We start from the raw sequence: 16,253 nt of genomic DNA, 5'->3' as shown, positions 1-16,253 counted from the left end.
CCTCCCTCCTGCATCTCCCTCCCTCCCACCCTCCCCATCCCACCCCCCCAGGCGGTCACAAAGCACAGAGCTGATCTCCCTGCGCTATGCGGTTGCTTCCCACTAGCTATCTATTTTACATTTGGTAGTGTATATATGTCCATGCCACTCTCTCACTTTGTCACATCTTACCCTTCCCCCTCCCCATATCCTCAAGTCCATTCTCTAGTAGGTCTGTGTCTTTATTCCCATCCTGCCACTAGGTTCTTCATGACCTTTTTTTTTTTTTATCCCTTAGATTCCATATATATTTGTTAGCATACTGTATTTGTTTTTCTCTTTCTGACTTACTTCACTCTGTATGACAGACTCTAACTCCATCCACCTCACTACAAATAACTCCATTTCGTTTCTTTTTATGGCTGAGTAATATTCCATTGTATATATGTGCCACATCTTCTTTATCCATTCATCCGATGATGGACACTTAGGTTGCTTCCATGTTCTGGCTACTGTAAATAGAGCTGCAATGAACATTGTGGTACATGACTCTTTTTGAGTTATGGTTTTCTCAGGGTATATGCCCAGTAGTGGGATTGCTGGGTCGTATGGTAGTTCTATTTTTAGTTTTTTAAGGAACCTCCATACTGTTCTCCATAGTGGCTGTATCAATTTACATTCCCACCAACAGTGCAAGAGTGTTCCCTTTTCTCCACACTCTCTCCAGCATTTATTGTTTCTAGATTTTTTGATGATGGCCATTCTGACCGGTGTGAGATGATATCTCATTGTAGTTTTGATTTGCATTTCTCTAATGATTAATGATGTTGAGCATTCTTTCCTGTGTTTGTTGGCAATCTGTATATCTTCTTTGGAGAAATGTCTATTTAGGTCTTCTGCCCATTTTTGGATTGGGTTGTTTGTTTTTTTGTTATTGAGCTGCATGAGCTGCTTGTAAATCTTGGAGATTAATCCTTTGTCAGTTGCTTCATTTGCAAATATTTTCTCCCATTCTGAGGGTTGTCTTTTGGTCTTGTTTATGGTTTCCTTTGCTGTGCAAAAGCTTTGAAGTTTCATTAGGTCCCATTTGTTTATTTTTGTTTTTATTTCCATTTCTCTAGGAGCTGGGTCAAAAAGGATCTTGCTGTGATTTATGTCATACAGTGTTCTGCCTATGTTTTCCTCTAAGAGTTTGATAGTGTCTGGCCTTACGTTTAGGTCTTTAATCCATTTTGAGTTTATTTTTGTGTATGGTGTTAGGGAGTGTTCTAATTTCATACTTTTACACGTACCTGTCCAGTTTTCCCAGCACCACTTATTGAAGAGGCTGTCTTTTCTCCACTGTATATGCTTGCCTCCTTTATCAAAGATAAGGTGACCATATGTGCGTGGGTTTATCTCTGGGCTTTCTATCCTGTTCCATTGATCTATGTTTCTGTTTTTGTGCCAGTACCATGCTGTCTTGATTACTGCAGCTTTGTAGTATAGTCTGAAGTCAGGGAGCCTGATTCCTCCAGCTCCATTTTTCGTTCTCAAGATTGTGAAGCAGTGATTTTAAAGCATAGTGCAGTGAAGGTGTTTGTGCAGGGGAGGAGAGTGGGGAGATGAAGGAGTAGAAACTTGGAATTAAGGTCTTAGCCTGTTGTTGGTATCGCCTTGGTAAGGCAGTTGGAGTTAGAATACCCAGAGATGGGGTGGGTGGAATGACTGTAACCATCATGTCTCAAAGATCAGTTTGTTTCAGTGGGACTTTTTATATGAGATTTTGATGGCTGGAAGTTCAAGGTTGGTATTCTCTGGCAATAACTTGGAGTGCAGATACTTTTGAGTTGCTAATAAAATAGATACCCATATGCTCTAGTACCCATACACTTTGGATACTCAACATATACTATGAATTAACATTCTATTGGGAAGATTGGAAGATATGAAGTTTGATTCTCCCCCCATCCCATTGCCTGGCTTCCCACCCCCCAACCTCCATAATTTTGGTTCAGCCACTTCCTTCTATTCCTCATTCTTCACCCCACCCCTCCTTCTTCAATTGCTTATTTTGACATGGTGCTCAGAGCCGGCTGAGGAGTCCAGGTGCACGTCAGGTTGGGGGGCACCCAGAGAAAGTTCTTTGAGACAGCAAGATGTGGTTGGGTCTGGCACGTTCAAAATAACTCATTTGAACGGGTGTTTCACCACTTTGACTGGTTGGTTGGCAGTTTTAAGGCACAACGGTGGTCTCTGACAAATCAGATGTATATTACACCCAAATGCTGCATCCCATTTCAACCCCAACCCTGGTGTGGGCGAAGGCCCCCATATCTGTCTCCTGCCACTCCTTTTATATTTGTTCCATTTTGGTTCTGTTTCAAAGGGGAAGGGTCATTTTTAAAAAAAAAATTTCATTGTTAACAGGTGAGTAAAAAGTAATATACATAAATTCACTCACTGCATTGTGGTGACAGTAGTTACTGTACAGTTTCCACGGTGAATTAACTACAAACCTGATAGGTACTTTGCTTTTGTGTGATGCTTCTAAAACTTTTCCTCGTTGAGAAGTGGGATCACTTGTCAGTGACAGTTGCAGGGTTAAGATGATGGCAAAATTGCTTACAATACATATGCACCATTTATTTCTCTACTGCAGGCAAGCAATGCTTCTGTTGTAGAAATCCACAGTTTTTCTCAAGGTGCTCTCATTTCAGGCACACCTTCTCTTGATTTATATGGATGTAATCACCACCGAATTTCCACTTCCTTCCCCACTTCCACTCTTCACTGCACACAGTAGGTCTTTTCTCCACTTCTGGCCTAAAGATCAGGAACCTTACTGGGCCCTGAGATGTAAAGGAATGCTCCAGGGTCACCTGTGTGCTCATCTTTCTCCTGAAGGGCGGTTCCACCCGCTTACATCCCCCTTGCTTCCAAATAAGGACTTCTGAGGTTCTGCTTGGCATCATGATGGGGGGTAACTTAGGTTATTTGCTTTTTCTTTCTTCCTTTGTTTAAAAAAATTTCACTTGTGAACCATCTCCCTAGCATGTCATCCGAGCTCAGCGGGCCATCAACAATGAAATGGCACACCAGCTGTACGTGCTGCAGGTGCTAACCTTTAACCTTTTGGAAGACAGGATGATGACCAAGATGGATCCCCAGGACCAGGTGAGTGCTCGTTAGACAATGGTAAAAGCACATGTGGGAAAGAGTGTCATTAAAAGTCTTTTCTTGGGCTACTTGGAAACCAGGAGGTTTTAGATGATGATAATATTATTTTATTATCATCTCAGGACTTAGGGGAATGGATTTAAAATTTAGGTGAATCTAGGATCAGAGAATAAAATAAATGAATTATTTCATTATGCATCAAACACATGCATATTCTTTCTTTATTGGGTAAGAAAGCTTGACGTCACATGGCTGCAAACGTTGGCCCTTAGCCCCAATACCTTCAACGGCGATAGCTTTGGAGTCAAGTTCCCAGAACACATAGCCACTTGGTGGCTCTGTGTGAGATTGATTCTGCAGGCTGAAGGAGTAATTTCCATTCTCCAGTGATCAGTGCCACGGGTGGAGGTCCCAGGTTACATCTGATTTCTGGGCTTACATCTTTGTCAGTTGTCTCTTTGCTATAATTCTCTCTAGGTCTCTGGTTGTTGTGCATGAAAAGTTAAGTCTCGATCCAAAACGCTTTGGGGGAACTTTACTATGTGAGGACGGAGTGAGAGGAAACAGCTGGGAGCCCTGCTGTAGCACATTTTCAACTTAAATAGCGCTGCAGCTTTGGAAAGGAAAACACTCATTATTGGCACGTGAGGGTCTGATCTCTAGCAGATGTGGATGCACATGCAAAGTGTGTAACCACCGCAGCACTTCATTCATGGCGTGAGGCCATGAGATTAGGAATGATGGAGAGGTTTCGAGCAGCTGTCTAACATGCCCCACGCTTTTGGCAAGACCAAGTGCGATCACCCAGAGAGATGCGACAGTCTTACTACTTCTAGTACGAAACGCAATGTGTCTTAAGGTGAAACAGCCCTCCCTGCTTGGAAACCGCCTCCTTTTATCTAAAAGATATATTTTTTCTTATTGTGGTTAAATATGCCTCACAGAAAATTTACCATTTTAACCATTTTTAAGGTTTGTTTCTATGAAGTCACTTCTCAGTGGAGTTAGGGATCCCTTGTCACTTACATATTGTTCATAAACCTTACGTGCCTCTTGCTTTATTTCTGACAGTACAGGACTCCCAGGTCCTCTAATTTTTTTTTTTTTTTTCCCAATCACAAGCCTTCCATCATATTTGGGGCTCTCATTTAGAACTTCACGAGGCAATTGATATCAGTGCTCCAAGTGGCTTGGCTGTGAGGGTAATTGTGGAATAAAGCCAGGGCCTACCAGCAGGGAGAGTGGCAGGAGGAAAAGAAGTATACAGAGCTGTAACTTAGGACATTGGTTGCCTTTTATCTGTTTTTCCTTTGCCTGTATGCAGTGATTCATTTAGACCCTGGGGAACGAGGGAGTAGATGTAACGTCACACAGTGAAGGCAGCTCTCTCTCCCCCTCCCATTTTTTCTCCCTAACCCCTTCAGGCTCAGCGGGACATCATATTTGAACTTCGAAGAATTGCTTTTGATGCAGAGTCTGAACCAAATAACAGCAGCGGCAGCATGGAGAAGCGCAAGTCCATGTACACCCGGGATTATAAAAAACTTGGCTTCATTGTAAGTAAGCCATCTCCAGTAAGCTCTCCTTCCAGCATCCTGGGGCCTGACCTCAGCCACATAACTGATGTCTCCTCCAAGCGTGTGGTCCTCTTGTGCCTTACAGAATAGTTTCCACATTTTCCAGATGTTTAGCTGGTTTAAACAAGATCACATGAAAATCTCTTCTGGCTGCAGTGAAATGGAATAACTTGCACAAGTGTGACTAATACTGAGTTTGTTTATTCAGTTCTGATTAAGTGTAACTAAGAGTAGTTAGCCCGGAAAGCATCTAGACTTCATTAAATCTACTTCACAAGAGGCTTAAGGTTCTATTTGAATTAAATGGGTGATGGCAACTGTGGGATGGATCTTATTATTGGGCTAGTGATTGGATTATTCACCTACATCAATTTCATATCAAAATCAAATTGAGTCTCCTGAAATTTAATCACGATCTGATTTATGCAATTTATATTTTCCTAAAAGTTTTGTCTTGCTATGGATGCTGATAAGATATCTCCTAGATTTTCTTTTTATTCAGTTTGCAAATCAGAACACAGCTTGTCCTGAATATAAACTGTTGTTTTTGTTTCTACTTCTGGTCTATTCTTGCTTTTATCACCATCATATTTCTATATGACCTTTGGCTAATTAATCTCAAATTCTGCAGGTGTAAACTTGGGTTTCTTCTTTACCTCCTTCATAAGCATCATAAATGAGATTTCTGGCTTCAGTGATTAGAAATCACCAGGCATTATTTTTTTATTTTTATTTTTTCACACACACACATTGTATTTTATTTTTACAAGAGATAAATAAACTGGCACCCAGCATTGTAAATGGATGACCACAACAAAAGCAACAATGATTGCAATTACCAAACACGAAACACACTCATACTGACATTCAGTCCAGTAATCCTCCACTGTAACAGCTCCTTTACTTTGCAGTGAAAATTGATTTGTATATTTTTTGCCTCTGAGTCCTTGTGGGATTTTTTTTTTTTAATGCAAACAGAAAGTCACAAAAATTATAATCATCCTCATCGGTTCACTCAGTCCCATCTGATTAATGTTTTTTTATCTTGATCTTTTGTTAGCACTTTTATGAATTCATCAGTTTTCCATTAGAGTTCTGAAAATGCTTGTTCATTCAGTTCAGCAGTATAGTCAGTTACCAGAAACCTGTACTTGTCAGAGTCTTTTCCATGAATCCCTTGAAGATGAAAATCTTTTATAGCAACATTTTTGCAAAAGCATCAGAGTACACCCAGAACTGTCTGTAAATGACAAAAGACTTAAAAATGACCACGGTTAAAGATTTGATGAAAGTTCATAATAATACAATTGACAAGGAAATTTAGTTATTTCTGAGATATACATTTAAAGTAATGACTAGAATTATGACTTATAACATTATACCAGAACATATAAGATTTTTAGAAATTTCATGTAATGTCTGAAACATTTATATTAACAAACTTCCATACAAATAACCCAAAGAAAGTTTAGTATTAGTTGTTTTTGTTTGTTTGTTTTTTTATACTGCAGGTTCTTATTAGTCATCAATTTTATACACATCAGTATATACATGTCAATCCCAATCACCCAATTCAGCACACAACCATCCCCACCCCACCGCGGTTTTTCCCCCTTGGTGTCCATACGTTTGTTCTCTACATCTGTGTCTCAACTTCTGCCCTGCAAACCGGTTCATCTGTACCATTTTTCTAGGTTCCACATACATGCATTAATATACAGTATTTGTTTTTCTCTTTCTGACTTACTTCACTCTGGGTGACAGTCTCTAGATCCATCCACGTCTCAACAAATGACTCAATTTCGTTCCTTTTTATGGCTGAGTAATATTCCATTGTATATATGTACCACATCTTCTTTTTCCATTTGTCTGTTGATGGGCATTTAGGTTGCTACCATGACCTGGCTATTGTAAATAGTGCTGCAATGAACATTGGGGTGCATGTGTCTTTTTGAATTATGGTTTTCTCTGGTATATGCCCAGTAGTGGGATTGCTGGGTCATATGGTAATTCTATTTTTAATTTTTTAAGGAACCTCCATACTGTTCTACATAGTGGCTGTATGAATTTACATTCCCACCAACAGTGCAAGAGGGTTCCGTTTTCTCCACACTCTCTCCAGCATTTGTTGTTTGTAGATTTTCTGATGATGCCCATTCTAACTGGTGTGAGGTGATACCTCACTGTAGTTTTGATTTGCATTTCTCTAATAATAAGTGATGTTGAGCAGCTTTTCATGTGCTTCTTGGCCATCTGTATGTCTTCTTTGGAGAAATGTCTATTTAGGTCTTCTGCCCATTTTTGGATTGGGTTGTTTGTTTCTTTAATATTGAGCTGCATGAGCTGTTTATATATTTTGGAAATTAATCCTTTGTCCGTTGATTTGTTTGCAAATATTTTCTCCCATTCTGAGGGTTGTCTTTTCGTCTTGTTTATGATTTCCTTTGCTGTGCAAAAGCTTTGAAGTTTCATTAGGTCCCATTTGTTTATTTTTGTTTTTATTCCATTACTCTAGGAGATGGATCAAAAAAGATCTTGCTGTGATTTATGTCAAAGAGTGTTCTTCCTATGTTTTCCTCTAAGAGTTTTATAGTTTCTGGTCTTACATTTAGGTCTCAAATCTATTTTGAGTTTATTTTTGTGTATGGTGTTAGGGAGTGTTCTAATTTCATTCTTTTACATGTAGCTGTCCAGTTTTCCCAGCACCACTTATTGAAGAGACTGTCTTTTCTCCATTGTATATCTTTGCCTCCTTTGTCATAGATTAGTTGACCATAGGTACGTGGGTTTATCTCTGGGCTTTCTATCATGTTCCATTGATCTATGTTTCTGTTTTTGTGCCAATACCATATTGTCTTGATTGTTGTAGCTTTGTAGTATAGTCTGAAGTCAGGGAGTCTGATTCCTCCAGCTCTGTTTTTTTCCCTCAAGACTGCTTTGGCTATTTGGAGTCCTTTGTGTCTCCATACAAATTTTAAGATGATTTGATCTAGTTCCGTAAAAAATGTCATTGGTAATTTGATAGGGATTGCATTGAATCTGTAGATTGCTTTGGGTAGTATAGTCATTTTCACAATATTGATTCTTCCAATCCAAGAACATGGTATATCTCTCCATCTGTTGGTATCATCTTTAATTTCTTTCATCAGTGTCTTATAGTTTTCTGCATACAGGTCTTTTGTCTCCCTAGGTAGGTTTATTCCTAGGTATTTTATTCTTTTTGTTGCAGTGGTAAATGGGAGTGTTTTGATAACTTCTCTTTCAGATTTTTCATCATTAGTGTATAGGAATGCCACAGATTTCTGTGCATTAATTTTGTATCCTGCTACTTTACCAAATTCATTCATTAGCTCTAGTAGTTTTCTGGTGGCATTTTTAGGATTCTCTATGTATAGTATCATGTCATCTGCTAACAGTGACAATTTTACTTTTTCTTTTCCAATTTGTATTCCTTTTATTTCTTTCTCTTCTCTGATTGCCGTGGCCAGGACTTCCAAAACTACGCTGAATAATAGTGGTGAGAGTGGACATCCTTGTCTCGTTCCTGATCTTAGAGGAAATGCTTTCAGTTTTTCACCATTGAGAATGATGTTTGCTGTGGGTTTGTCATATATTGCCTTTATTATGTTGAGGTAGTTTCCCTCTATGCCCACTTTCTGGAGAGTTTTAATCATAAATGGGTGTTGAATTTTGTCAAAAGCTTTTTCTGCATCTATTGAGATGATCATATGGTTTTCATTCTTCAGTTTGTTAATATGGTGTATCACAGTGATTGATTTGTGTGTATTGAAGAATCCTTGCATCCCTGGGATAAATCCCACTTGGTCATGGTGTATGATCCTTTTAATGTGTTGTTGGATTCTGTTTGCTAGTATTTTGTTGAGGATTTTTGCATCTATATTCATCAGTGATATTGGTCTGTAATTTTCTTTTTTTGTAGTATCTTTGTCTGGTTTTGGTATCAGGGTGATGGTGGCCTCATAGAATGAGTTTGGGGGAGTGTTCCTTCCTCTGTAATTTTTTGGAAGAGTTTGAGAAGGATGGGTGTTAGCTCTTCTCTAAATGTTTGATAGAATTCACCTGTGAAGCCATCTGGTGCTGGACTTTTGTTTGTTGGAAGATTTTTAATCACAGTTTCAATTTCATTACTTGTGATTGGTCTGTTCATATTTTCTGTTTCTTTCTGGTTCAGTCTTGGAAGACTATACCTTTCTAAGAATTTGTCCATTTCTTCCAGGTGGTCCATTTTATTGGCACAGAGTTGCTTGTAATAGTCTCTTAGGATGCTTTGTATTTCTGCGGTGTCTGTTGTAACTTCTCCTTTTTCATTTCCAACTTTATTGATTTGAGTCCTCTCCTTCTTTTTCTTGATGAGTCTGGCTAATCATTTATCAATTTTGTTTATCTTCTCAAAGAACCAGCTTTTAGTTTTATTGATCTTTGCTATTGTTTTCTTTGTTTCTATTTCATTTATTTTTGCTCTGATCTTTATGATTTCTTTCCTTCTGCTAACTTTGGGTTTTGTTTGTTCTTCTTTCTCTAGTTCCTTTAGGTGTAAGGTTAGATTGTTTAGTTGAGATTTTTTTTGTTTCCTGAGGTAGGCTTGTATAGCTATAAACTTCCCTCTTAGAACTGCTTTTGCTGTGTCCCATAGGTTTTGAATCGTTGTGTTTTCATTATTATTTGTCTCTAGGTATTTTTTGATTTCCTCTTTGATTTCTTCATTGATCTCTTGGTTATTTAGTAACATATTGTTTAGCCTCCATGTGTTTGTGTTTTTTACGTTTTTTTCCCTGTAATTCATTTCTAATCTCATAGCATTGTGGTCAGAAGAGATGCTTGATTTGATTTCAATTTTCTTAAATTTACTGAGGCTTGATTTGTGACCCAAGATGTGATCTATCCTGGAGAATGTTCCCTGCGCACTTAAGAAGAAAGTGTAGTCTGCTGTTCTTGGATGGAATGTCCTATAAATATCGATTAATTCTATCTGGTCTATTGTGTCATTTAAAGCTTGTGTTTCCTTATTAATTTTCTGTTTGGATGATCTGTCCATTGGTGTAAGTGAGGTGTTAAAGTCCCCCACTATTATTGTGTTACTGTCGATTTCCTCTTTTATAGCTGTTAGCATTTGCCTTATGTATTGAGGTGCTCCTATGTTGGGTGTATATATATTTATAATTGTTATATCTTCTTCTTGGATTGATCCCTTGATCATTATGTAGTGTCCTTCCTTGTTTCTTGTAACGTTCTTTATTTTAAAGTCTACTTTATCTGATATGAGTATAGCTACTTCAGCTTTCTTTTGATTTCCATTTGCATGGAATATCTTTTTCCATCCCCTCACTTTCAGTCTGTATGTGTCCCTAGGTCTGAAGTGGGTCTCTTGTAGACAGCATTTATATGGGTCTTGTTTTTGTATCCATTCAGCAAACCTGTGTCTTTTGGTTGGAGCATTTAATCCATTCACGTTTAAGGTAATTATCGATATGTATGTTCCTATGACCATTTTCTTAATTGTTTTGCGTTTGTTTGTGTAGGTCCTTTTCTTCTCTTGTGTTTCCCACTTAGAGAAGTTCCTTTAGCGTTTGTTGTAGAGCTGATTTGGTGGTGCTGAATTCTCTTAGCTTTTGCTTGTCTGTAAAGCTTTTGATTTGTCCATCGAATCTGAATGAGATCCTTGCCAGGTAGAGTAATGTTGGTTGTAGGTTCTTCCCTTTCATCACTTTAAGTATATCATGCCACTCCCTTCTGGCTTGCAGAGTTTCTGCTGAGAAATCAGCTGTTAACCTTATGGGAATTCCCTTGTATGTTATGTTTCATTTTTCCCTTGCTGCTTTCAGTAATTTTTCTTTGTCTTTAATTTTTGCCAATTTGATTACTATGTGTCTTGGCGTGTTTCTCCTTGGGTTTATCCTGAATGGGACTCGCTGCGCTTCCTGGACTTGGGTGGCTATTTCCTTTCCCATGTTAGGGAAGTTTTTGACTATAATCTCTTCAGATATTTTCTCGGGTCCTTTCTCTCTCTCTTCTCCTTCTGGGACCCCTATAATGCGAATGTTGTTGCATTTAATGTTGTCCCAGAGGTCTCTTAGGCTGTCTTCGTTTCTTTTCATTCTTTTTTCTTTAGTCTGTTCCACAGCAGTGAATTCTACCATTCTGTCTTCCAGGTCACTTATCCATTCTTCTGCCTCAGTTATTTTGCTATTGATTCCTTCTAGTGTAGTTTTCATTTCAGTTATTGTATTGTTCATCTCTGTTTGTTTGTTCTTTAATTCTTCTAGGTCTTTGTTAAACGTTTCTTGCATCTTCTTGATCTTTGCCTCCATTCTTTTCCCGAGGTCCTGGATCATCTTCACTATCATTATTCTGAATTCTTTTTCTGGAAGGTTGCCTATCTCCACTTCATTTACTTGTTTTTCTGGGGTTTTATCTTGTTCCTTCATCTGGTACATAGCCCTCTGCCTTTTTATCTTGTCTGTCTTTCTGTGAATGTGGTTTTTGTTCCACAGGCTGCAGGATTGTAGTTCTTCTTGCTTCTGCTGTTTGTCCTCTGGTGGATGATGCTATCTAAGAGGCTTGATGGGAGGGACTGGTGGTGGGTAGAGCTGACTGTTGCTCTGGTGGGCAGAGCTCAGTAAAACTTTAATCCACTTGACTGTTGATGGGTAGGGCTGGGTTCCCTCCCTGTTGGTTGTTTGGCCTGAGGCAACCCAACACTGGAGCCTACCTGGGCTCTTTGGTGGGGCTAATGACAGACTCTGGGAGGGCTCATGCCAAGGAGTCCTTCCCAGAACTTCTGCTGCCAGTGTCCTTGTCCCCACAGTGAGCCACAGCCACCACCCCCTATGCAGGAGACCCTACAACACTAGCAGATAAGTCTGGTTCAGTCTCCCCTGGGGTCCCTGCTCCTTCCCCTGGGTCCCGATGCACACACTACTTTGTGTGTGCCCTCCAAGAGTGGAGTCTCTGTTTCCCACAGTCCTGTCGAAGTCCTGCAATCAATTCCCACTAGCCTTCAAAGTCTGATTCTCTAGGAATTCCTCCTCCCGTTGCAGGACCCCCAGGTTGGGAAGCCTGACGTGGGGCTTGGAACCTTCACTCCAGTGGGTGGACTTCTGTGGTATAAGTGTTCTCCAGTCTGTGAGTCACCCACCCAGCAGTTATGGGATTTTTATTTTATTGTGATTGTGCCCCTCCTACCGTCTCATTGTGGCTTCTCCTTTGTCTTTGGATGTGGGGTATCTTTTTTGGTGAGTTCCAGTGTCTTCCTGTCGATGATTGTCCAGCAGCTAGTTGTGATTCTGTTGTTCTCGCAAGGGGGAGTGAGAGCACGTCCTTCTACTCCGCCACCTTGGTTCCTCCAACCCAGGCATTATTTTATAACTGCAAATACTCTTTTCTTGAATACACTCACACACACACACATACACACATATTAATATTTATTTATACACATTGGTATCCATGCCTTATTGTTATTTGGAAAACCTTGTCTTTCATGGGAATTGTCTTTGAAAATGTTTCCACATCAGTTACATGGGTTGTTTTTCATTACTGAAGAGTTTTTATTATTTGGATGTACTACAGTTTATTTACCCAAGCTCTTTTACTGAGTGTTTCAGTGTTTTGAATTTACCAATAAGTCCATAATTAACATCTTTGCCACCCAGTATTTATGTACATCCATGATCATGTTATTAGGATAAATCTGTGGAACTGGCATTTCTATGGTATATATTTTTAAAGCTTTTAATATCATCGATTTGCTTTCCACAAACATTGAGTAATTTCCACTTTAACCAGATCAGAGTAACTCTTTTATAAACCTCTCCAATGTTTCTTAAACTAAAAAAAAAAAAAAAACCTAGTAACTTGATGTTATTCCTTTTATACTGGTAGTCTTAACATGTCTTTTCTAATAAGAATACTTGTGAAGCATTGTATTTAGCTTTGCAACTTGCTTTACAGAGGTATTATGACATCATTTTTATACTGTCATATCCCAAATTTTGACTTTAACATTCCATTTGATCTTTTAGCTGAATCTATTTTTCTAAATTTTAGCAAAAAGTTTTTAGCAAAAATCTCTCTTACCCTCAAGTCATATCAAAATGGCCAGGGATGAGACCAAGGTGTGTACATTTCAAAATGCTTCCCCTTGATCCTGATATTCTGTCCTGGTGGAGAGCCTGGTTGTAGGGTACGTGTGAGTTACTGCCACTTCATTTTTACTTGGATTTTACTTGGATCCATTTTACTTGGCGTTCTAGTGCATTTGAACTATGTAGAAAATGCAAAATGATGTCTTTATGAGTACTGATCCCTGGACTCGAAGTGTCTTTACCCCGGGTCCTAGTGGTTTTTGTTGGGGGCAGTTGGATCCCAGAATGCACAGTGTTACTTCTTTTCCTGGGCATGTGTATGAGGAATGGAGGAGAGAGGGAAGTTGGGGAAAGACCACTTGGTGGGACTCGGATTATCCCAGGTTCTCGGGTTATTACAGGTCCCTAGGAAGGATATATACATAATGGGGGTGGGAGGTATGAAGCACCTCCTTTTATTTTCATGCTCTGGTCCTGTGTGAAATCGCTGGGATATCCCATGAGCCAAACTGAGTGATTTTTCTCAATGGAGCTCCATCTGTCTTAACATGATTGTTAATCCCTTCCACAGTTTCCTATTAGGGTATATCCTACTGTCTTAGTTTTCAGTGTCAGATGAATGTTCTGCTTCATGAGTACTTTATTAAAAACAATGCATTTTTAAGCTGAAAGTTAATTTGATGTGGTTTTAAGGCCTTTAGTACTTATGTGACCTCCACTCCAAGGACTTGAAAAGTCGTTTTAGAAAAAGCAAAGGCCTTGAACAGAAAATAACCAAAGGAGAGTGTCGATGTCCTTAATTTTTTCCCTGTTCTTTTTTGAGTTTTCAATTTTAGTCCTTCCTCTGAAACTTCTTCCAGGCCACGATCTTGTATCAGAGAATGGAGAAATTGGAAAGACTAGTCAGTAATGATTTCTAATGCTAGAAACGATGCAGCTGCTTTCACAAGCAGTGATTTTCACTTTTGACTAACCCTCAGTCACCAGAAAGAGACAAGCTGCAGTGATGGAAACACATGTTCACTGTGCCACCTAGAGGCCGTTGTGCAAAGCGCTGAAAGCTGGTTGAGGACCTCAAGTGTCTGGCCACGAAAGCTCTGGATGCTGGAAGCTGCCCTGGTGCAAGATTCTCTCTGTGCTTCCAAAGGAGGAATAATCTTGCCCATTAACTCCTTACTGACCTCCTTCCTGTTACCCCCTTCAGAAGCAATTTGAGATTTGGATAACCTTTTGGATCTCCTTGAAGGAAGGTTCAATTCATATAAGATTGCTATTTCTCAATTCATGTCTCCAGAGTAGGCAGTACCCAGGAAGTGTTAAGTGACAACTTTTTGGAGTTGAGTGGGTCTAGATTTTAATGCCCTACTGCCTACTTCAAGCCATTTACTAATAATAAGCCGTTTATTAATAACTGGCCAGTTGGGGCAGTTATTTAACCTGTTTGGGTGTCAGCTTCCTCAGTGTGAAACTGGACAGGCGCTCTTCTATTATGCGGCTGTTTCAGGGCCCTGTGAGACCATCTGTGGGCAGCTGGCACTGTGCCGGGCACGGCGGATGCACCCAGCAGACGGCACTTCCCTTCCTTGCTTTTCGGAGAGCAAGAAAATCATAGTCAGCTTTTCAAGTTTTCCAAAGTAGAGGGGCCATTGCTCCAACAAGGCAAGAAGAACAGTTTGTTACAGGATAATAAAGCACAACACCTTTGAGAAGGCACATGGGCCTCACATTTCTTCTCAGCACAGCATCCCAACAGAGCAGATTTTTCTGGTGAAATCATTCTAAAATCTCAGTCTGAAGTGGCTATATGGCTTCTATGTTTAGTCGTAACACAGAAAAGCATTTGCTTTTAAAGCAAAGCTGCTTATTCTTCTGAGATCTCTTAGTTAATGGTTTCTTAGTTGCAAAATGGACATGCCTTTGTAGGTTTCCCGGTAGGAGGAAGGGGTCAGCCTTGTCTGAGTTAATACTAATCTCATTGGAACATCTAAGGAGGGCCATGTGTACTTCTCAAGGTGATAGAAGGCAGATTCTTATTTTTAGAATGATTTTATTTTGAAAATGAGGGAAATGCCTGTATACAAACTGTGCCCTGTTGATTATAATGACCAGAAGCTGTGCACTATGGTTTTCCTACTCTGTGAAGAGTTGAATTCCTGGCCAGAGACCCTTCAGAATGTAGCTATTTTGATGTCGAATTGACAGCTTCTCTATCTGTGGATTTTACCTTTGTCCAGTCTATTGGACAAACATTAAAAAAGAGATGTCTGTAGTTCATTTTCCTGAGCCCTCTTGGACCAAGGCCGACGTTAAAATTGGACAAAGCTGGGTTTTTTTCCCCGAGTTCCTTTTTTTTCTTTTTTTCTTTAGCTTGACTGGGGCTAAAATAAGCTCAGTTTAAAAAAGAAACTGCTTCTGAACAATATAATGTACTTTAATATGAAACGTTTTGATAAACATTTCCCTTAACATTTTCAGATTGTCTTAAAAGAAAAAGATGACTAAAATGTAAAGGTGGAAAAAGGTAATGGGAAAAATATTATTTCAGAATTAAGACTCTTAAAATGTAGGTTTTATTGTATTCGGGTATGGTAAGGCCAGCAGTGTCCCTGGAGATGGTTGCTGTTGAAAAGACAGTTTGTCATTCATGGTTCGCAAGAGGAGGGAGCATGTCACATCACGCAGGGACACAAGGGAAGCGCCAGGGTTGGTCAGGAGGCAGAGGGAGCAAGGGGAAAACACAGGCAACAGCCTTTGTTGTGATTTCCACAGGAAAACCGAGGCACAGAAGGTAAGTAGGCTCAGAATTGGCTACTTTGAATAATCTCCTTGGGTTCTGGAGCCTACCTGCTACCCGGCCCTGTGGTCATTAGGGCAGGGGGATGGTGGCCCAGAGTACAAAAGCCTGCTAAAGGAGGTTGTTGGGGAATAGGACCTGGATTGGTTGGTTTGCATATGAAAGGCAGGCTTCTTATCTCTAGGAAGTAGGTCACCCTGCAAAGGGCAGTCCCTCTAATGTCAGCAAGGGCCCAAGATACCAAAGCATCAGAAAGTACAAAAAATGAAAAAAAACATGATTAATACAGATTTATGTTCAAATTTTTAAAGGATTTTTTACCTTCTTAGGTGATAGAAGACAATTATGCATAGTTGCACAAGTATAATTCTACATAATTACATATGCAGTGCTTGGTGTCATTTTAATATATTTTTTAAATACAGATGGCAGGGAATGAAATGAGATGCATATTTATATATCTCTTCCTCCATCTCCATCTCCATCCCTGTTCCCATATCACAGAAGAAAGCATCTTAGTCTAAATGCTACTAGAATTCAACAGCTACTGGGAGAGTGGGACATTGGGATTAAGCTTGTCCAGGGCTGTTCCTGACTCTGTCACTCACAGGCTGACTGATTCCGACAAGGTACTTGACA

The 16,253-nt window shown here is 39.6% G+C and overlaps 1 protein-coding gene across 9 annotated transcripts in view; it reads left to right on the top strand.

Annotated features, from left to right (window-relative positions):
• ELMO1 (engulfment and cell motility 1) overlaps positions 1-16,253 on the top strand; it is a 555,096-nt gene that overhangs the window by 209,269 nt on the left and 329,574 nt on the right. For 7 of the 9 annotated variants that reach the window (XM_082471822.1, XM_082471824.1, XM_082471823.1 and 4 more), the window contains 2 exons: positions 3,013-3,135; positions 4,563-4,694. The exons of the other annotated variants lie outside the window; for them this stretch is intronic. In XM_082471822.1, the coding sequence (XP_082327948.1) occupies positions 3,013-3,135; positions 4,563-4,694 (255 nt within the window). The remainder of the gene's footprint in view (positions 1-3,012; positions 3,136-4,562; positions 4,695-16,253) is intronic. 9 annotated transcript variants of the gene reach the window in all.

The sequence above is a fragment of the Balaenoptera physalus genome, assembly GCF_965194825.1.
Source record: "Balaenoptera physalus genome assembly, chromosome: 8".
In the NCBI taxonomy this organism is placed as follows: Eukaryota; Metazoa; Chordata; class Mammalia; order Artiodactyla; family Balaenopteridae; genus Balaenoptera; species Balaenoptera physalus.
Note: the sequence above shows the minus strand (reverse complement) of the source record. Positions and strands in the feature narration are given on the sequence as shown.